At 37.7% G+C, this 16,760-nt stretch overlaps 2 protein-coding genes across 2 annotated transcripts; one reads left to right on the forward strand and one right to left on the reverse strand.

Moving 5' to 3' along the window:
• The first annotated feature begins 1,036 nt into the window (after positions 1-1,036).
• On the forward strand, positions 1,037-1,886 carry LOC113330197. The gene is made up of 2 exons (XM_026577043.1): positions 1,037-1,236; positions 1,352-1,886. Exons 1-2 carry the CDS (start codon positions 1,131-1,133, stop codon positions 1,594-1,596), a joined length of 351 nt encoding a protein of 116 aa, XP_026432828.1. The 5' UTR covers positions 1,037-1,130; the 3' UTR covers positions 1,597-1,886.
• Positions 1,887-14,169: 12,283 nt separating this feature from the next.
• On the reverse strand, positions 14,170-16,556 carry LOC113329644. Its single transcript, XM_026576498.1, has 2 exons — positions 14,250-16,556; positions 14,170-14,199 (listed from the first exon to the last, which is right to left on the reverse strand). The coding sequence occupies exons 1-2, from the start codon at positions 16,554-16,556 to the stop codon at positions 14,170-14,172; spliced, it is 2,337 nt and encodes a 778-aa protein (XP_026432283.1).
• Positions 16,557-16,760: the final 204 nt, after the last annotated feature.

The following is a 16,760-nucleotide window of genomic DNA, read 5'->3' on the forward strand; positions in this document are numbered from 1 at the left end:
GAATAGAAACACCCAATCTATAAAAAAGAAATTTACCTACACCATTATTGGCATCACAACTAACTAAATAATTCTTCATTCTATTAAAAAAACACAAGATATCACCACTAATCTCTCTTAGAGTAGAGAAGGCTAGAACCCCCAAACCATTACCATGTGATACACATTTGTCTAGATATTTAGTATGTTTGCGCAGAACAACATTCGAAACAGCTTGACCCGGAATGATAGCACGAATGCCATCAACTGTGAAGGGTGAGACGCCAGTGACATCTATACAAACATCTTGGCCATTCTCCCAATTATAAATAAGAATATCTGCATGACACAAATCTGTATTATTATCTGACAAAAATCCAAGGACCACTTCTTTACACGCAGGCACACCAGCCTTGTAACAAATGTTAACAATTGCATCTCGTACAAGATCATGTCTCAAAAAAGTAAATACTTATTTAGTTAAAGGGTAACTTAATCATTTTGTAACTTTAGCTTAATCAAAAGACAGATGGAGGAGCGCAATCCGTAGTTAATGACAAGGTACCAAAAAAGATCATGGTACCAAAGAGGAAATCGCGATGGACTTTCACAGTGGGTTTAAAAAACGTCGGGCCCAGTAGTTAATGAGCGCAATCAGTGTATAGATGAGCGCAATCAGTACTTAATGAGCGCAAAAGACAGCTGGAGGACTTTTTGGCCGAATTATTCGTTAATTCGTATAATTCGAACAGGCAATATAGTTAGCGTACTATGTTCGGAGTTTCAAATGGACGGCCATAATACACGAATTGGTTTGTTTCCAAACTATTCGCGTATAGATGCAGGGAAAAGAAATTTGCTTAAATGAAATTGGAGTTAAAGGGAAGCTAATTTTGACTAACATGTGGTTACCATTTACCAAGTGGATGTTTAAGCCTATGACGTGCATGTTCTATCATACACCAAGACTTGGTTTAAATTCTGAATGGGACAAACAATAACATCATTGCAGCTTGAAGGTAAATTTTCTTCTTTGCTCTATAAATTGAGCCTGAAGTCACACTACTTTCCTCACTCTTCTCTTGTTGATTAGTATTTCGCAGTGTCCTTTCAATATCAGTGCATTTGCATTAGTACGAAGAAACTTTCAAATGGGTGCGAATGGCAGGAAACTCGTTTTGCTGGGACTTCTTTTTGCTGTTGTTCTTCTCATCTCTTCTGAGGTCTTAGCTATTAAGTACATGCCTCAAAAAACACGTAAGTTTTTGTGCAATCGAATTAATTTTAGTTTATGCTTGACTACTACATTTTACATGCACCTTTAATCACTCAAAATTATATATTCACTGTTATACGTTGTTATTGGTGTCAGAGGAGCAAGGATTAAAGAAGACAAGTGGTGGATCGTCGATCAAGAAAAAATATCTTGGTAATGGAGGAATTGAGTATGATATTGAGCATGCAGGGAATGAAGTTGAGGCTGAGCTAACCAAAGATGGAGATGAGGTTGACGTTGAGTATGCTGGGAAGGAGGTTGATGTTGAGCTTAACAAAACTGGAGCTAAGGTTGAGATTGAGATCGGAGACAAAAAGTTTGAGATTCAGGTTAAAGGGTAAACCGGAAGAGTTAACAAAGATCCCAATCCGTAGGTGGTTGTATCTACCTTCTTGTTAAAGAATAATAATGAAATTACTCCACTGTGTTTAGTCTGGAGTATTTGTTTCATTTTCTTTGGTGTCATAAAAACAAATCGAGATAATAAGAACATCCTGTTTTAAGTCTTTTGTATCCATTTATTATGGTGTGGATCCGGCAAACAAATGCTTGTTACTAATCAGCATAGAACCACACTAGGAGAAGTGTAGCTGCCTTTTTTCTTTCAATACGAAGCCTTTACTTCTGATCACTTACTTCTTTGCAGCAGAAACCAGCTGCACGATTCCCTTACTTCTTTTGTACCCAATATGATTGGTAAAGAGTAAAGAAGGCCTTGTTTTTAATGTTAGGTTTAGGTAGAGTGGATGGGGAATATTAAAGCCACCACGAGTGTCTATTTACTGTGGATTGGAGAGAGAGCAAACCAAAACCACAGGAGTCTTTATCTAATCTCCCAGAATTGTGCCAAACCCACCGTGGTTTCTTGGCCAAAAAAAGGTAAGGGTGGACCAGAATTGATGGTCCAATTATGAACCATCAAAATCTAACCATCGATTGTTGTTTTAGAGTCTCATTCAGGTCTTTAAAAACTCCATCCCTATCAAATCCTGTGGTGACCTAACCAGTCAGTATTTAATATATTTACTGTACAATCCAAGAAAAAGCATCTATGAAGGGTATAACAAATTTTTGTTCTCACCATTTTCATTTTTTCGTTTATTTACTTCTTGTCTTCTGATATGTACAACAGTACAGAGCTGATGATGATCCAACTAGTCAAGGGGTTTATTAAAGAATCCTATTATTGGGGCTTGAACCCAATAGGAACTTGGGGCTTAATGTGCTTTGGGTAGCTAAAATATGGATAAGGGGAGATCTTAAGTGATTGAAAAGTCAGATTTACCCCTCCCTAATAAATCAATTTAAAATCAAATCTTATATAATTAAAACCTAATCCTAAATCAAAACCAAAAATCATAACCCTTTCATTTTCTCTCTTCTTCTTCTCAAAAACACTCTCCAAAACCTAATAATATTTCCTTCTCTTCTCTTTTGATTTTTGAAGCAGCTCAACGTGATTCGATTTCTTCTTCTTGATTCTCAAGATGGCAGCAAGATCAAGAGTGACAAGATCCGATCGATTGAACCCTAATTCTGAAACAGGTCAAGTTATTGATGTTCCTTTTAATGGAGATGTACTGGTGAACCAATCTGTTCAAACACCTGCGAATCGTCTATAAATGACTCCTACTAGGTAAGAATCGAAAAACCCACCAGTTATTTTACCATTACATTGAAAAAGTAGGTTCCATTGATGGTTTTAGGGTTTTCAAAAATGGTTTTCTGAAGGGTTTACGGCTAGGATATCATATTGTCCTGGCCTTAGTGTATACCTAACGGTTGGGACACCAAGAACTCCCAGCCGTTAATGTCTCATGCCGTTAGGAAAATTCGAGATCCCAACCGTGAAATATATTTACGGATGGGACTTTACCAACCATAAGTCGTCCTGTGTTTGCAGAAAAAATTGGGTGATGATTGTTTCGGCTGAGAAGTTCCTAACCGTTACCGAAATTTCGTAACTGTTATTTATATTTCCTAGTCGATACTATTTTACGGTTAGGTGGTGTCACACTTCCTGGACGCAATTAGGTCAAACGGATGAGTCGTCTGCATGTGTCGTAACCGAGACTGTGTTTACGGTTAGGAAGTCTCACATTTCCCAGCCAATATTGTGTAATACGGATGGGTCGCTTGTTGGTTCCGAACCGTAAGTGTATAACTCTGCGTAAATTGGTCTTATCTTCTGATATGGTTTTCACCATTTTTAGGAACCCTGGAAAGCATAAAGAACTCCAGGTACCAATGTGTGATATTGCGACGATGATGGTATGTAGGCTAAGTATATGATTCTTTTTTTTGTATACGTTTCTCAAATTATGTACCACTATTAATTGAATGATGCTGAAATAGGTCAAGCGAGCTAAGTGGATTGCCAGGCCTGATCCGTAAAATTGAGGAAGTTTTGTATTTGGATTGCGACCAACAAAAAACACTGCTTGTCAGGTTTCAGGAGTTACATAATCCAGCGAAGGATGATCTTTATACTACGACGAGGATAATTGGATGAGTGGTTCCCTAACTCTCCACAGTTCTTCATCATCTTCTAAGGATGTTCCCAAGATTGTTGGTCATAGTGGATGATTATTTTATGTACTTGTTTAATTCATTCAAGCTTTTCATTAGGCAGACTTACTTTTAGCATGTTTTAGGTTATGAATTTGGGCGATTTCATTTGTTTTTAAGTAATGGGATATTAATTTACCTTGAATGAATGGATACTAGTGTTTTGATTATTAATTTATCATATTCTTGTTTAAGTATAACAAAGTGAAATTTGATACTGACAATACAGGAGAGTTACGGCTAGGATTCCTAGCCTAAATGGGATTAACGGTTAGGTGTTTCATCTGTAACGGAGTAAAATCTTATACTGAAATTTCAGGGCGAGTTACGGCCAGAATTACCATCCGTAAATTGGATGTACGGCTAGAATTACCAGCCGTAATTCTGTCAGTACCCAGAAATACGGGTAGGATTCCTAGTCGTAAACTTGTTCATGGTTTGGTGTTTCATCTGTAATAATGACAGTACCCAAAAATACGGGTAGGACTCCTAGCCGTAAACGTGTCCACGGTTTGGTGTTTCAGCCGTAATTCTACGAAAATCTCACTTGGGTCATTACGGCTAGGTCGTGTCAGCGTATAACCTGGCCGTAAGCACCTCTAAATAACCACATGTTTATCATATTATCATTGTAAACATATAATAAGAGTAAAATTAGATTGTTCATTTATAATGAGTGATTCAAAATACATAGGTTCACACCACATTATTATCATATTATCGTTTTAGTCATCACCCTACAAAAAGCATTGTTATCATATTATCACTAACCTTCAAATACATAGGTTCACACCACATTGTTATCATATTATCATTTTAATCACCACCGTACGAAAAACATTGTTATCATAATATCACTAATCTTCACACCATATATACTCATAGTCATCCTCATCGGAACTCATTAGTAGACAGGGCCATCCCTCGAATTCTGTAATGCATCCCACAATTGAAATCTTTGCTCGAACTTATGACACCAAACCAATGGTATTTCGCCGTCACCACTGTCTCCCTTCCTTAATGGAGGTAATGGGAATCCATATTTCAATTGGAGGCCGATATAATGGTTCATGTTCACAAACCCCATGATGACTATCTTTGGTGATTCTTCTTCCGTAAAAATACGTCTTGTTGGTGCATATGTAATACTATGTCCATAGGAGATGGAATGAATAATGCAATGGAATGAGTTGGCGAGTCGATAGCCACATATTGGCATTCTCATCCAATATTCATGTAGTGTTTCCCGTTAAACGTCGTTCAAATGCTTTGAACTCCTCATTTATCACCGCCTCTGTGTCATCTCTTTCGAATCTTATCATTGGATTGTAGAAATCGGAGAAACCACGTAGTTCAAGCAAACACTTTTTCCTTACATAAGTAATTTGGTCGTCACCCCATTCTTTTGCCTCCTCAAAAGGTCCAAGTTGATCAACGAACACATGGTAACCATAATTTCCATCGCCCTCAACATCGTGGGTGGACTTGACGTACTCATGAATAAAATGTGGTAAAAAGTACATGTAATTTTTGAATATTGTATAAGTAGGTCGGATATAATTACCTTCCTCATCTATAGGGGGTGATTTCATCGGACCTACATCCAAAAAAACTGTCTCTTTCTCACCACTAACAACTCTTTGTGGGGTGATTTGAGATGGTTCGACCATCGCTGCTTTTCCTTTGACATAATTGCCTCGGCTTCTCGCTAATTGCTTAGTAACAACCGCACCACCAACTTTTCTTTGGACTCTACTAGTTTTTTTTGTTGTTAAACCTTGTTGGGATGGAACAACCGGGTCTTTAATTTTGACTCCACTATCAATTTTTATTTTTGAACTTTCTTGGGATGCCACAACCACATTCTTCTTGGGTACTTTTACCTTCATTTCACTAGCTGGGCTTGGTCTGCCTTTTACTATTTCCTTTCGTTTAAGTTTGTTTGTAGCCTATCTTTCGACTCGTTGTGCAACTCGTTCAACTTTTCAAAACTCGAAAGATCTCTTCGCATTGAAGGAGTCAATTGTGGACCCTCTTGAACATTTCTCTTAGCTTATTCCCTTTCATGTTTCTATGTTGTTTTTTTCGAAGGCCGACCATTGCCCTTCCCCTTGGTAGGTTCAAATATATCTTCTCTAGTGAATGGACGGTTGAATTTCCGCAATTCATACAACTAAAGTTGTCTTTGCGCTGGTAGTAAAGAAGCTTGCTTCTCAAAAATTTCCTTGTGTGCCTTTGTGTTGAAAAACACGTCTCCAAGACCTTGATTTGGTAATGGATCGCGAAATGTTAGTTGTTTCCAAAATGGATCTATATCTTCGACCATAATCATCCTTGTGGGATAATTTGCTACCGCATGCCTACATGGGAGCCCCAAAGCCAACTTGATGGGACAATTACACCTCATATCCGGTGGAATTGAGGTGTAATTTTTAGGATTGCCCATTTAGAAACGTATAAACTTCTTCCCCGGAGCCAAGGGCTATCCCTGTAGTCGACAAGCTTTCTAGATCGGCTTTTTTCAAAATCCCATTTAATTCTATCGAGATCACGCTTGAAATACTCGACCATAGCTTCAATACAATAACGAATCCACCATCACAACCATTTAACTTACTCTTGAACCGATAGTGGGTCGACTCCACCGTTCTTGTGGATTGATTGTCATAATGTCTATAATGGTTTATCCATGCACTAACAAACTTTTCTTTGTGGGGATCTAATAACTCGTTCTTCAAATATGTTATAACATCCGGGTAGGTTGACCATTTTTCCATTACAAAACACTCCCTTAGGAAATAAACTTCTTCCGTGAACGACCATATTAGTTGTTCCCAATCACCTTAAAAATCCGCCCAAAGCACCTCGGCTATTTTGTCATTGATTTCAAACTTATCTTTCTCTTCTTGTTGTTTCTCCAACGGTAGTTTTTTAATCCTCTCCATCTCGGTCTTCTTTGCTGGCCATATAACCCTCTTGCAATTAGTTTGCACATTGTTCCATAGATGAAACGTGCAAATATGATGACGCGTGATAGACACATTTTTGTGTCCGATTTGTCTCGATTCTATATATTGTTAGGGCTCATTTTTGTACTTATTATGGTGTTTTATTTATTTGTAGGTATTTTTGGCGAATAAACATTTTTGGAAAAAATTGGCTCGAAAAGTTGTTGGAAAGCACCCGGAGGACATTTGCTATTCGGACTCTCACTTTGGATAAGGGATAACCTAATTACTAAGGGGCATCCCATTTCCAGACAGTTGCTAATCGGACCCCTACTCTGGATAAGGGGTAACCATCTTCAACATTTCAAAAACCAGGTTTTGGCGGGAAAATAGTGCAGTGAAGTACAGTTTTGGAAATCGTGATTTGGAGGAGTTTGAGGTCGATTAAACCTCTGATTTTCATAGGATAGACTCCTTATGGGTCTAGGAATCTGATATGGGTGTTTAAATCGATTAGACTGGGCTCAATCGACGGATTTTTCTCACAACAGAAAATATGGAAAGTCACGTGTGTGACCTGTTTTAGGGAATTTTAGAGAGATTAAAGCGTTGTAAACCTTCCCAAAGATTTGTCTCTATCTAAGAAAGAGTTTAGAATAAAAAGGAAAGCTTAGAAACGCGTAAAAATTCTAAAACAAGAAATTGCCGCAACTTGGCCGTGAAGAGAATGAAAGAGATTTTGGAAGATTTGGGAGATATTTAATCGGTATTTTTGATATAGATAGATGTCTTGGGTCATATAGAAGAGGTGTCGAGAGTTTGGGAACCTAAGGAGAGCCAGAGAAGAAGAAATCAGAGCTTTACCAAACTCTGTTTCTGCTGCTGCTGCTGCTGCTGAAGAGGAAGAACGCGAAGAACATTGACGTACAGGAAACAGTCGCAGAACAGTGTCGTTGTTTAACAGCTGAAGAACATTAAGTTGTGCAGGGCAGTCGTATTCTAGGGTCTTAAAATCAGCGACAAAGCAACAGTTTTTCTGTAACAGTTCCATTATAACAGCTGCTTTGCAATACCAATACACTGTTGCAAACAGTCTGTGTTATTACTTTCACTCTTTTAATCATCTTTTGAGCAAGAAACACATATTTTGAGATCATGATTAATATGAGGGGCTAAACCCCATTGCTAAGGCGATAGAGGAAGCTATTTTTCCAACAAAAAGTGGTATATTCTATTTTATCTTTTTATTTGCAATAATTATATGATTATTTGCTTTGAACTATTATTGAATATGATTTTTATTTGAGTGATTGTGATCTATTTTGATAAAGTATGCTTAGTTTTAAGATTTTGATGCTTCATACTTGGTATTTACAATTATTACTTTTGAAAATCTACTTGTTGCAATATTTTAGAATAAAATTAAACAAGAAAATTGCATAAATATAAGTATTGGTTTAATCACTTTGAACTTGGAAAATAGTTGAATCTTAGCCTCAGTGTTTCTTTTAGTATTGACATCATCTTTGATTGAGTTTACTATAATTTTTAGTGAGTTTTCTATTTTAATATTAGAATTTAAGTCTAATTAATATCCTTCACAAGTCTGAGAATCGAACAACTTTTACCACTATCTACAAATCACATCAATTTTTGGCGCCGCTGCCGGGGAAATCGAGTGCCAACAAGTTGGCCATATAACCCTCTTGAAATTAGTTTGCACATTGTTCCATAGATGAAACGTGCAAATATGATGACGCGCGTAGGGGAAAACACGTGGTATGGACCACATCAATGCTTGCTCCTTATCCGTAATCAACACCTTTGGAGTATAACCTTCTTGATACAATAACTTCACCTTTTGCAATGCCCACATATAACTTTCCTTCGTCTCGTCTTTCAAAAAGCAAAACGCAACGGTAAATGTCGACAAATGTTTGCCAACAAAGTTCAATATCGGCATGTTGTACTTGTTAGTTTTATACGTGCAATCCATAAAGAGAATTTGATGAAAGCATCTTGTCAATTGTACACCTTCCGGATTTGCGATGAAAAGATATTCCACTTCCTTTTCTTCATTCGTTTCATACACTACACCATTTTTTCCGATTCGAAACGGTTATTGAGCGTTACGAATCGGAGTTGTAGCTGTTCCGGACCGTTACGAAAAGGGGTGATACAATTTTTTGTAACGACCCTGCAGCCGTTACGATTTTTTTTTGTAACAACGAATAGCCGTTACTACGTGGCACTGTAGTAACATGCGAGAGCCGTTACGAATTTATTTAGTAACAGAACGTTGTAACAAGCTGAAGCCGTTACGAATTTTTTGCCACAGTAAAAAAATTACTGCCGGTCAACCTTGACCTGGTCAAAATCAGTCAGCAATGACCAATTTTGACCAGGTCAAGGTTGACCGGCAGCTCATTCTCGGCCGGAATATGCCGGAATTCAAAATAACCAACTGCATACACCTTTCATTTATCCTTCACAATCAACAATATTTTTTTTCAATCAAATTCATGTCCATTCAATCAATTCTTATCACATTCAAATGGATTCATACAAAGGATTCATACAAAATAGAACTTAAATTATTCTAAGTATCAAATAGTAAGGGAATGTATACAAATTCCCATAAGTATCAGTTCATAGAAATTCCTATGTTCACAAATTTATATAACTTAGACTGTACATAGAAACTTACTGCAAATTTTCTATGTTCACAGCTAGAGATGATAAACCAACTTGAAGCTGCAAATTTTAAGACTTCAAGTTCGAAATCCATGCATAAAGTTATAGATGACAAGTATCTACTAAGTTTAAATTTCCTAAGCATATATACCAACCCATGTTAAAAGCAGACAAAACTTCAAAAAAATATAAATTAGGGAGAAGAACAATGAGAAATACTTATTGTGGTTTTGTAATAAGAACAAGCCCATGATTTAGTCATCAAGAGCTTCAACTGAAACTGCAACCACTGATCCAGGCCATCATTGCAATTGGTCCTGAAACAAACCAAAGTCCATAAGCTCTCTCGCACGCGCAACAAACAAAAGTCCCGTAAGAAACATGGAATCTAGAAATATACAAGTTAAGTACTTACCCGGCATTCTAGCAGGTACACAAGTTGATGCCAATCCAGCTGTATTTCACTTCCCACCAGCATAATACCTCGCAAGTATAAATTGAAGGTCAGAAACCACGCCTCTTAAACTTTATAGTACAAATATAACCAAGTGAAGTACTTACCAGGGATTGATATTTCCCCGGCTGGCTACTGTTGCTTCAGCTGACCTTGCGAGAAGTCCCCTGTGCATTCACATATAATAGAACAAAAGCCACCCACACATATACAAATAAATGATGAACTGAAAGTGCATATCCATTCATAAGCCGGTTTGTGTTCACATAATTCAGGAAAAAGTTACATCGGACAAAAAAAGTTGCTTCAAGTAAAGCTATTCTTATGCACAACTGCATAAGAGTATGCGTATGAGTCAGCATACATACAAAAGTGTGAACTGCAAAAAAAAAAGGGAAAATAAGCCTAAATACTTGTTATGCAGCACTGTAGATGTTTCTTCAAGTAAATCTATTCTTATGCACAACTGCATAAGAGTATGCGTATCAGTCAGCATACATACAAAAGTGTGAACTGGAAAAAAAAGGGGAAAATAAGCCTAAAAACTTGTTATGCACCACTGCATAAGAGCATACGTAAAAAAGTTTGAACTGCATAAAAAGACCAAAAAGAACCATATGAGTTGAGGCAGATACTATGCGATGCTCAAAAAGGTTGACACATCAAAAAGAAAGAGATGGTGTGTCGTAATTTGAGAGGCACATCTTTGGATGAAGCACATATCCTCCAATTCCAACGTCTCTGAAGGTCTCTGCATACTTGTTGGCACTCACAGTTATTTCATCTGGCTTGGAAATAGTATCGATACACACCTTGGCAAGATGTAAGGGTACAGGATCTCCGTGAATTATTTCTCCTAAACCACCAGTACAGATGTTACCAGTTGCAACCACTTGACCCTCGAAGTTCAGTAATGAACAACGCGGCATGCCATGTACTCCTGATGCAGCTGGTGAACTCGTCGCAGCTTGTGGAGATGATAGAGGTGAAGCAGAAACACCCTGAGGAGATGATAGAGGTGAAGCAGAAACACCCTGTGGAGATGGAGCTTTTGAGGTGCTGGCCAAGTTTGATCCAACTGATGCTGGCATTGCAGATTGGATATCTTGAACTATGTGGCATAATTTTCCAAGTCCTTCGATTAGAACCCCCACCTTTCCACCTAGTTTTTCCACCATTTGAGTAACACCACCCTCCTTCTGTTTCAACTCATTGACCTTGTGACGCGCAGGAGCAGAAAGTTGGACTTGTGTACGAGATAAAAGACCAAGAGAACGAGTCCGTCCTCTATTATCCTTTCCAAAAGCCGCAGCAAGTGCACAAAGTTCCTCTACTGGAAGACCTGCATCCAATTTTTCTTTGATCTCTTCTTGGGCCTTCTTCAGCTTATCCTGTTGTGCCAAGCATAACAATCGAGAAAATTATAATATGTTTAACTAAAAACAATGAGAAGACTTGAAATAACTGAAAAGTGAACTGACCCACAGCATATGGCTGGGCGCTAGGTAAGATTGAACCACTCTCTTGTGTATGAGCTTTAAGCCACACATCCTCAGGACTGATCTCTACATCAGGATTCTCGGCCTCCTACATACAGAGATCGAGACAAGTTGTGAATATATCATAGTTTGAGGCATTATTGAAATACAACAGAGATGGGGAAAATTGTGAATGTAGAAGAGATCGAGAAAACTTACGTGCCAATTCAGCTCTGACCAAACAATGAGGTTTGCGACCGGAACAATGTGTGTAGCCATATTGTTGTCTTTTCCGCTTATGGTCAATTCTACTTTGCGTTGCCTTTTCTTCTTTTTTATTCTCACAAAATTTTATCCAATCCTCTTCTCTTACAGTTGGTGGAACATGTAGAATCCTTTCTTCATGAGTAGGGTACAAATCATAATGATCGGTACGTAACTCAGTTTTAAATCTCCTCCATGGACCATCCATGGACTTCTGAACAATATCCTTCGATGTTTCAGGGATATTAAATTCGTCCTGTAAAGTCAGATCTCATTAATGGCTTACTGAGGATACAACCACTATAAAAGAAGTTAAAGGAGTGAACAACAACTGAGGATACAACCCTCATTAAGGTAAGTTTTGTACCTTAAGGGTATTCCAAACATCATCCTTATGCTTCTGAGGCACAAGATTCCAGTTTTTGTATGAAACAGGCACATGTGTACGAACCAATGAGCCCTTCCAGTGACCAACTGTCGTGCAGTTCCTGGAAACTGGTTTCCATATTCATTGACGACTACTGCTGCCATATCCTGGAAAAAAAATATCATGAAAGAAAATATTGCACAAGAGAAAACAGATCACAGAACAAGCGAATAAAATAAATAACACCTCTCAAATAATAAGCGATCAAATAAAACAAAAGAAAAGAAAAACAAGAGAAAAACAAAGGCAGTCTTTCTTTTTATAGATATTCATGAAGCGCAACACATTGCAAAGGTGGCATCAGTTTCATTTCAAATAGAACCAATTGAAAGCAACTTTTTGAAATTCTCATTGTCAGTAAGAACTGATTGATAAGCTGTAGGAACTTCAAATTTATCTACTGAACAAGTTAACCCCTGATGTGAGTGCAACACCATGGACCATCCCTCATCTGTAAGATCCTTTGAGTAGAACACTTGAGTCGCTTCAGATGCAAGGATAAACGGCTCATCAGACACTCTAACTTTGTTTTTCATCTTGGATAAGTTGACCTTTATAACCTTTGAAACTGCATCAACCTTATACGCATTCTTATCTACAATACTAACCCAATCACAACAGAAAACAGTTTCTTCAAACTCCATGTAATTCAAGACGATAATCTCTTTAATAACTCCGTAATAAGTTATTTCTGCTTCCTCGGCCGACTTCACTTTCAGTCTTGTAAAAGCTTTCATTGATACGCCACTTTTTTGCGATATATTCTTCGCCTCACAACCTAGTGTGCTAAAAGTAAAGCCATTGACTTGGTATTTCCTGTAGGATCGTGCCTTGAAGAGGGGTCCTTGCACGAGTCTCCAAAGTGTTGAATCAGTCTCTTTGCCTTCTATCAACTATAAAAGTTCATGTTGGAGTTAGTATCACAACCAAAAACATAACAAGTTGGGATGAAAGATTTAAGATATCATGTTACCTCGTCGCGCAACCATACATGAAAACTCTTTGAGGTCTGCTGACCATTAGACGTGTCGCCGCTAACATAGGAATCATACTTCCTGCAACCACATAAAAATAGTATCAAATAATGAAAACATCTTAATGCATCAATGAAACTGCTATCTCAAATAAAACCAAATACATAGACATTGATACTTCAAAGAACAAACAAATAGCATAACTCTAGCATACTACACAACAATTTAAAATTCACATTGAAGCAGTAATGTTTACCTTCGTCAGTCATCTATCTCAAAATACTTAGATAGGATCCAGCTGCGGCATTGTTCAAATTGTACTTGAGTTAAAGTCATACTCTTTCCAGTACTTAAAGGCATCTCATCTGCAAACATAGTCATAATCTAAAAAAGCCCGTCGAGTATGTTTGTGAGTACCATCACCATCATCTGACATGCCATCCATAAAAAATAAACTAGCTTCTCGCAACGAATACCCTCTCACAGTGCATCCCTCAATGTACCTTTTATTGCGCACTAACCCTTTAAAGCCTTTCATTAACCTACAAAGAATAGTAAAGTGTAGAAGTTGTCAAGGCCTTACCAAACATGATTCTTATGCTAAGTTGTCAACTTCATAAAATTTCAGAAGAAAAAAACTTCAAATATAAACTTTCTTAATCAAAGTATCTTACACTCAGCACCTGACATTCCATATAACATTCTCAAATTCAATTTAATCTATAAAGCAAGGGTTTGTACCCTCCATATCAGCACTAGCATAACACACATAGTAAGATGTTAAAAGACACAACCTTTCAATAATGAGAACTAACAGTTCCACTCCTTTTTATGGTTACCATTGGATTTTTATACTACTATGTTAGTCCAATCATGCATTTAACAACTGAGTTCCACTAAATAATTACAACACTAGCAATTTCTAATAAGGACATTACGGATTCTCAAATAGTATATTCACGAAATAAAGTCATCCTCTATCATAAAAGAAATTAATCATGATATCACAATAAACAAAATTGCTAAACAGGGGAAATAGTTAAGTGGGAAATTTACCTCTCAAAGGGGTACATCCACCTAAATCTGACCGGACCGCAGATTAAAGCTTCATCTTCCAGATGAATCATCAGGTGGATACTAATGACAAAGAAGGATGGAGGAAAGTATTTTTCTAGAACACACATTGCCTCCACCAAACTAGCTTTAGCTTGTAAAAGATGCTCTCTGTTAATAACCTTCACACATAAGATATTGAAAAATAAACTAATCCGGAGAAGAGCAACTCGCAGATCTTTAGGAAATGAAGTTGCCGTATGAACAAGCAGTGGAAACAAAGACTGCATCATAACATGGTAATCATGAGACTTTAAATTCTTCAACTCTGGTGGATTTATACCAACGTTGTTGCGAAGATTGGAACAGAAATTTGAAGGCACCCTTAAATTCTTCAAAACTGTACAGAAAGCAACTTTTTCATCCTTTGTTAAGGAAAAAGACCCATCTTCCATTGTTGTCTTGCCCGTGTTTTCATCCTCTTTCAACCATAACCGCTTTTTAATCCCCATAGATTCCATATCTTTACGTGCATTAAGACCATCTTTTGACTTGCTATTTCCCAATACAGTATTAACAATGTGCTCAGTTATATTCTTCTCGGTATGCATCACATCTGTATAGTGACGAACTGTGTTCGCTCCCCAATACGGCAAATCATAAAGAATAGACCTTCGAGAAAATAAAGAGTGATCGGAAATTTCTTCATCAGCATACCCTTCAGTCCCTCTTTTACGTTTCTTTGATGGTGGTTTTCCTTTACCCTGTTTGCTTTTCAAATTAGCTACCATCTCTTGAACTTGCAATCCTGTTAGTGGCCATGGAGCTTTACCATGCTCAACTCCTCCACTGAAGTTTGTTTTATCATCTCTAAACTTGTGTTTCGTTGGCAGCCATCTTCGATGTCCCATATAACACAACTTCTTACTATATGGCAGCCACTCAGCATCTGTTTCTTCTCCACAACTTGGACAAGCAAAATACCCATGAGTTACACATCCAGAAAGAGTCCCTAATGCTGGAAAATCATGAATTGCCCATAACAACCTATCTCTCATCAGAAATTCAGAACCGGTGAAGCTGTCGAAAGTCATAACACCATCATTCCATAACTCTTTCAACTCTTCAATCAATGGTTGTAAGTAAACATCGATATCTTTACCTGGTGCTCTCGGGCCTGATGTCAACAAACATAACATAGAAAACTCCCTCTTCATACACATCGAAGGAGGAAGATTATACGGACAGAGAATTACCGGCCAACAGCTGTAATTGAGACCAAAGCATCCATTGGGGTTGAAGCCTTCAGTTGTTATACCAAGAGTAACATTCCGTGCTTCCTTAGAAAACTCTGGACAAAAACTATCCGCACAACGCCAAGCTGAAGAATCAACGGGATGACGCATTACATTGATATCTTTCTGTGATCTAAAATGCCAAAGCATCGCCTCTGCTATCCATGGTATACTATAAAATCTTTTCAGCCTTGCAATTATTGGAAAGTGTCTCAACGTCTTCTGCGCAACTTGAGTAAGTTTTCTCTCATCATTGAAAACTCTTACATACCGCGGTTCTTGACATACAGGGCACTTCAGCAATGAACTCTTATCCTTCCAATAGAGTATACAAGCATTCACGCAAGCATCGTAGGTTACATAATCCATCCCCAACTCTTGAATTATCTTCTTGACATCTGGAAACTTACTTGGCAGGGTGTTTTCTTCGGTAAGCAACTCTTTTATCAATTCTAACATTGCAGTCATACCATTATCTGAAATTGCATACTGAGTCTTTATGTTGTTCACCATTATCGCTACATACAACGCCGACTTTCCTTTAGGACACGAAGGATACAATGGTACTCTTGCTCGCTCGGCCGCTGATAACTTTTTCTTACAACACCCCTTGGTCCCAACATTCTCATCCACATCCACATTTGTTGTAACATTCTCATCCACATCCACACCTGATGTAACATTCTCATCCACATCAACTCCTGCTGTGACATTCACATCCATATCCATAGCAGATGTAACATTCCCATCCACATCCACACCTACTGTAACATTCACATCCATACCTGCTGTAGTGTTATCCCTATGTCTTGACCGTGCTTCTACTGAACTTTCACCATGATTACGCCATGTTGTATACGTCAAACAAATACCATATTTTAGAAAATGAAATGATATCTCACTAAGTGAAACTGAACCTTTACCATTCATACAATTTCGACAAGGACATGAAAATAAAACCCTCCCACCACCATTATTCTTGGAAAACTGTATAAATGACCTCACACCTTGTATGTATTCACCAGACTTATGGTCACACTTCATCCATTTCTTGTTCTCATCAGATGACATATTACCCTTCAAAATAGACTTTATAGGATCAAACCAAGCACTTAGTCCTAGTGGTGGGTTTGCCGAAGCCCTCATGAAAATGACAGAAACATCCTCTCAACGAGGAGATGATGAGCTACAAGTAGTTCATAGAAAACATATTACAAAGAAAACAGAGTTCATACATATGGTATGCAAGTTTTGTAACATTGTCTCAATTAACTGACTCACATCACATTTTTTTAATGATGTTATATTTGAAGGTGAATATGTTTCTACAGATGGACAAAAACAGACGAT

Source organism: Papaver somniferum, unplaced genomic scaffold (genome assembly GCF_003573695.1).
Source record: "Papaver somniferum cultivar HN1 unplaced genomic scaffold, ASM357369v1 unplaced-scaffold_117, whole genome shotgun sequence".
Lineage (NCBI taxonomy): Eukaryota > Viridiplantae > Streptophyta > Magnoliopsida > Ranunculales > Papaveraceae > Papaver > Papaver somniferum.

Excerpts from the sequence above, each read along its gene's own strand:
- LOC113330197 (XM_026577043.1), top strand. The coding sequence starts at position 1,131 with ATGGGTGCGAATGGCAGGAAACTCGTTTTGCTGGGACTTCTTTTTGCT. Across the intron at positions 1,237-1,351 it reads GTACATGCCTCAAAAAACAC|AGGAGCAAGGATTAAAGAAG; the intron begins GTAAGTTTTTGT and ends TATTGGTGTCAG.
- LOC113329644 (XM_026576498.1), bottom strand. The coding sequence starts at position 16,556 with ATGAGGGCTTCGGCAAACCCACCACTAGGACTAAGTGCTTGGTTTGAT. Across the intron at positions 14,200-14,249 it reads CTAAAGCTAGTTTGGTGGAG|TATCCACCTGATGATTCATC; the intron begins GCAATGTGTGTT and ends CTTTGTCATTAG.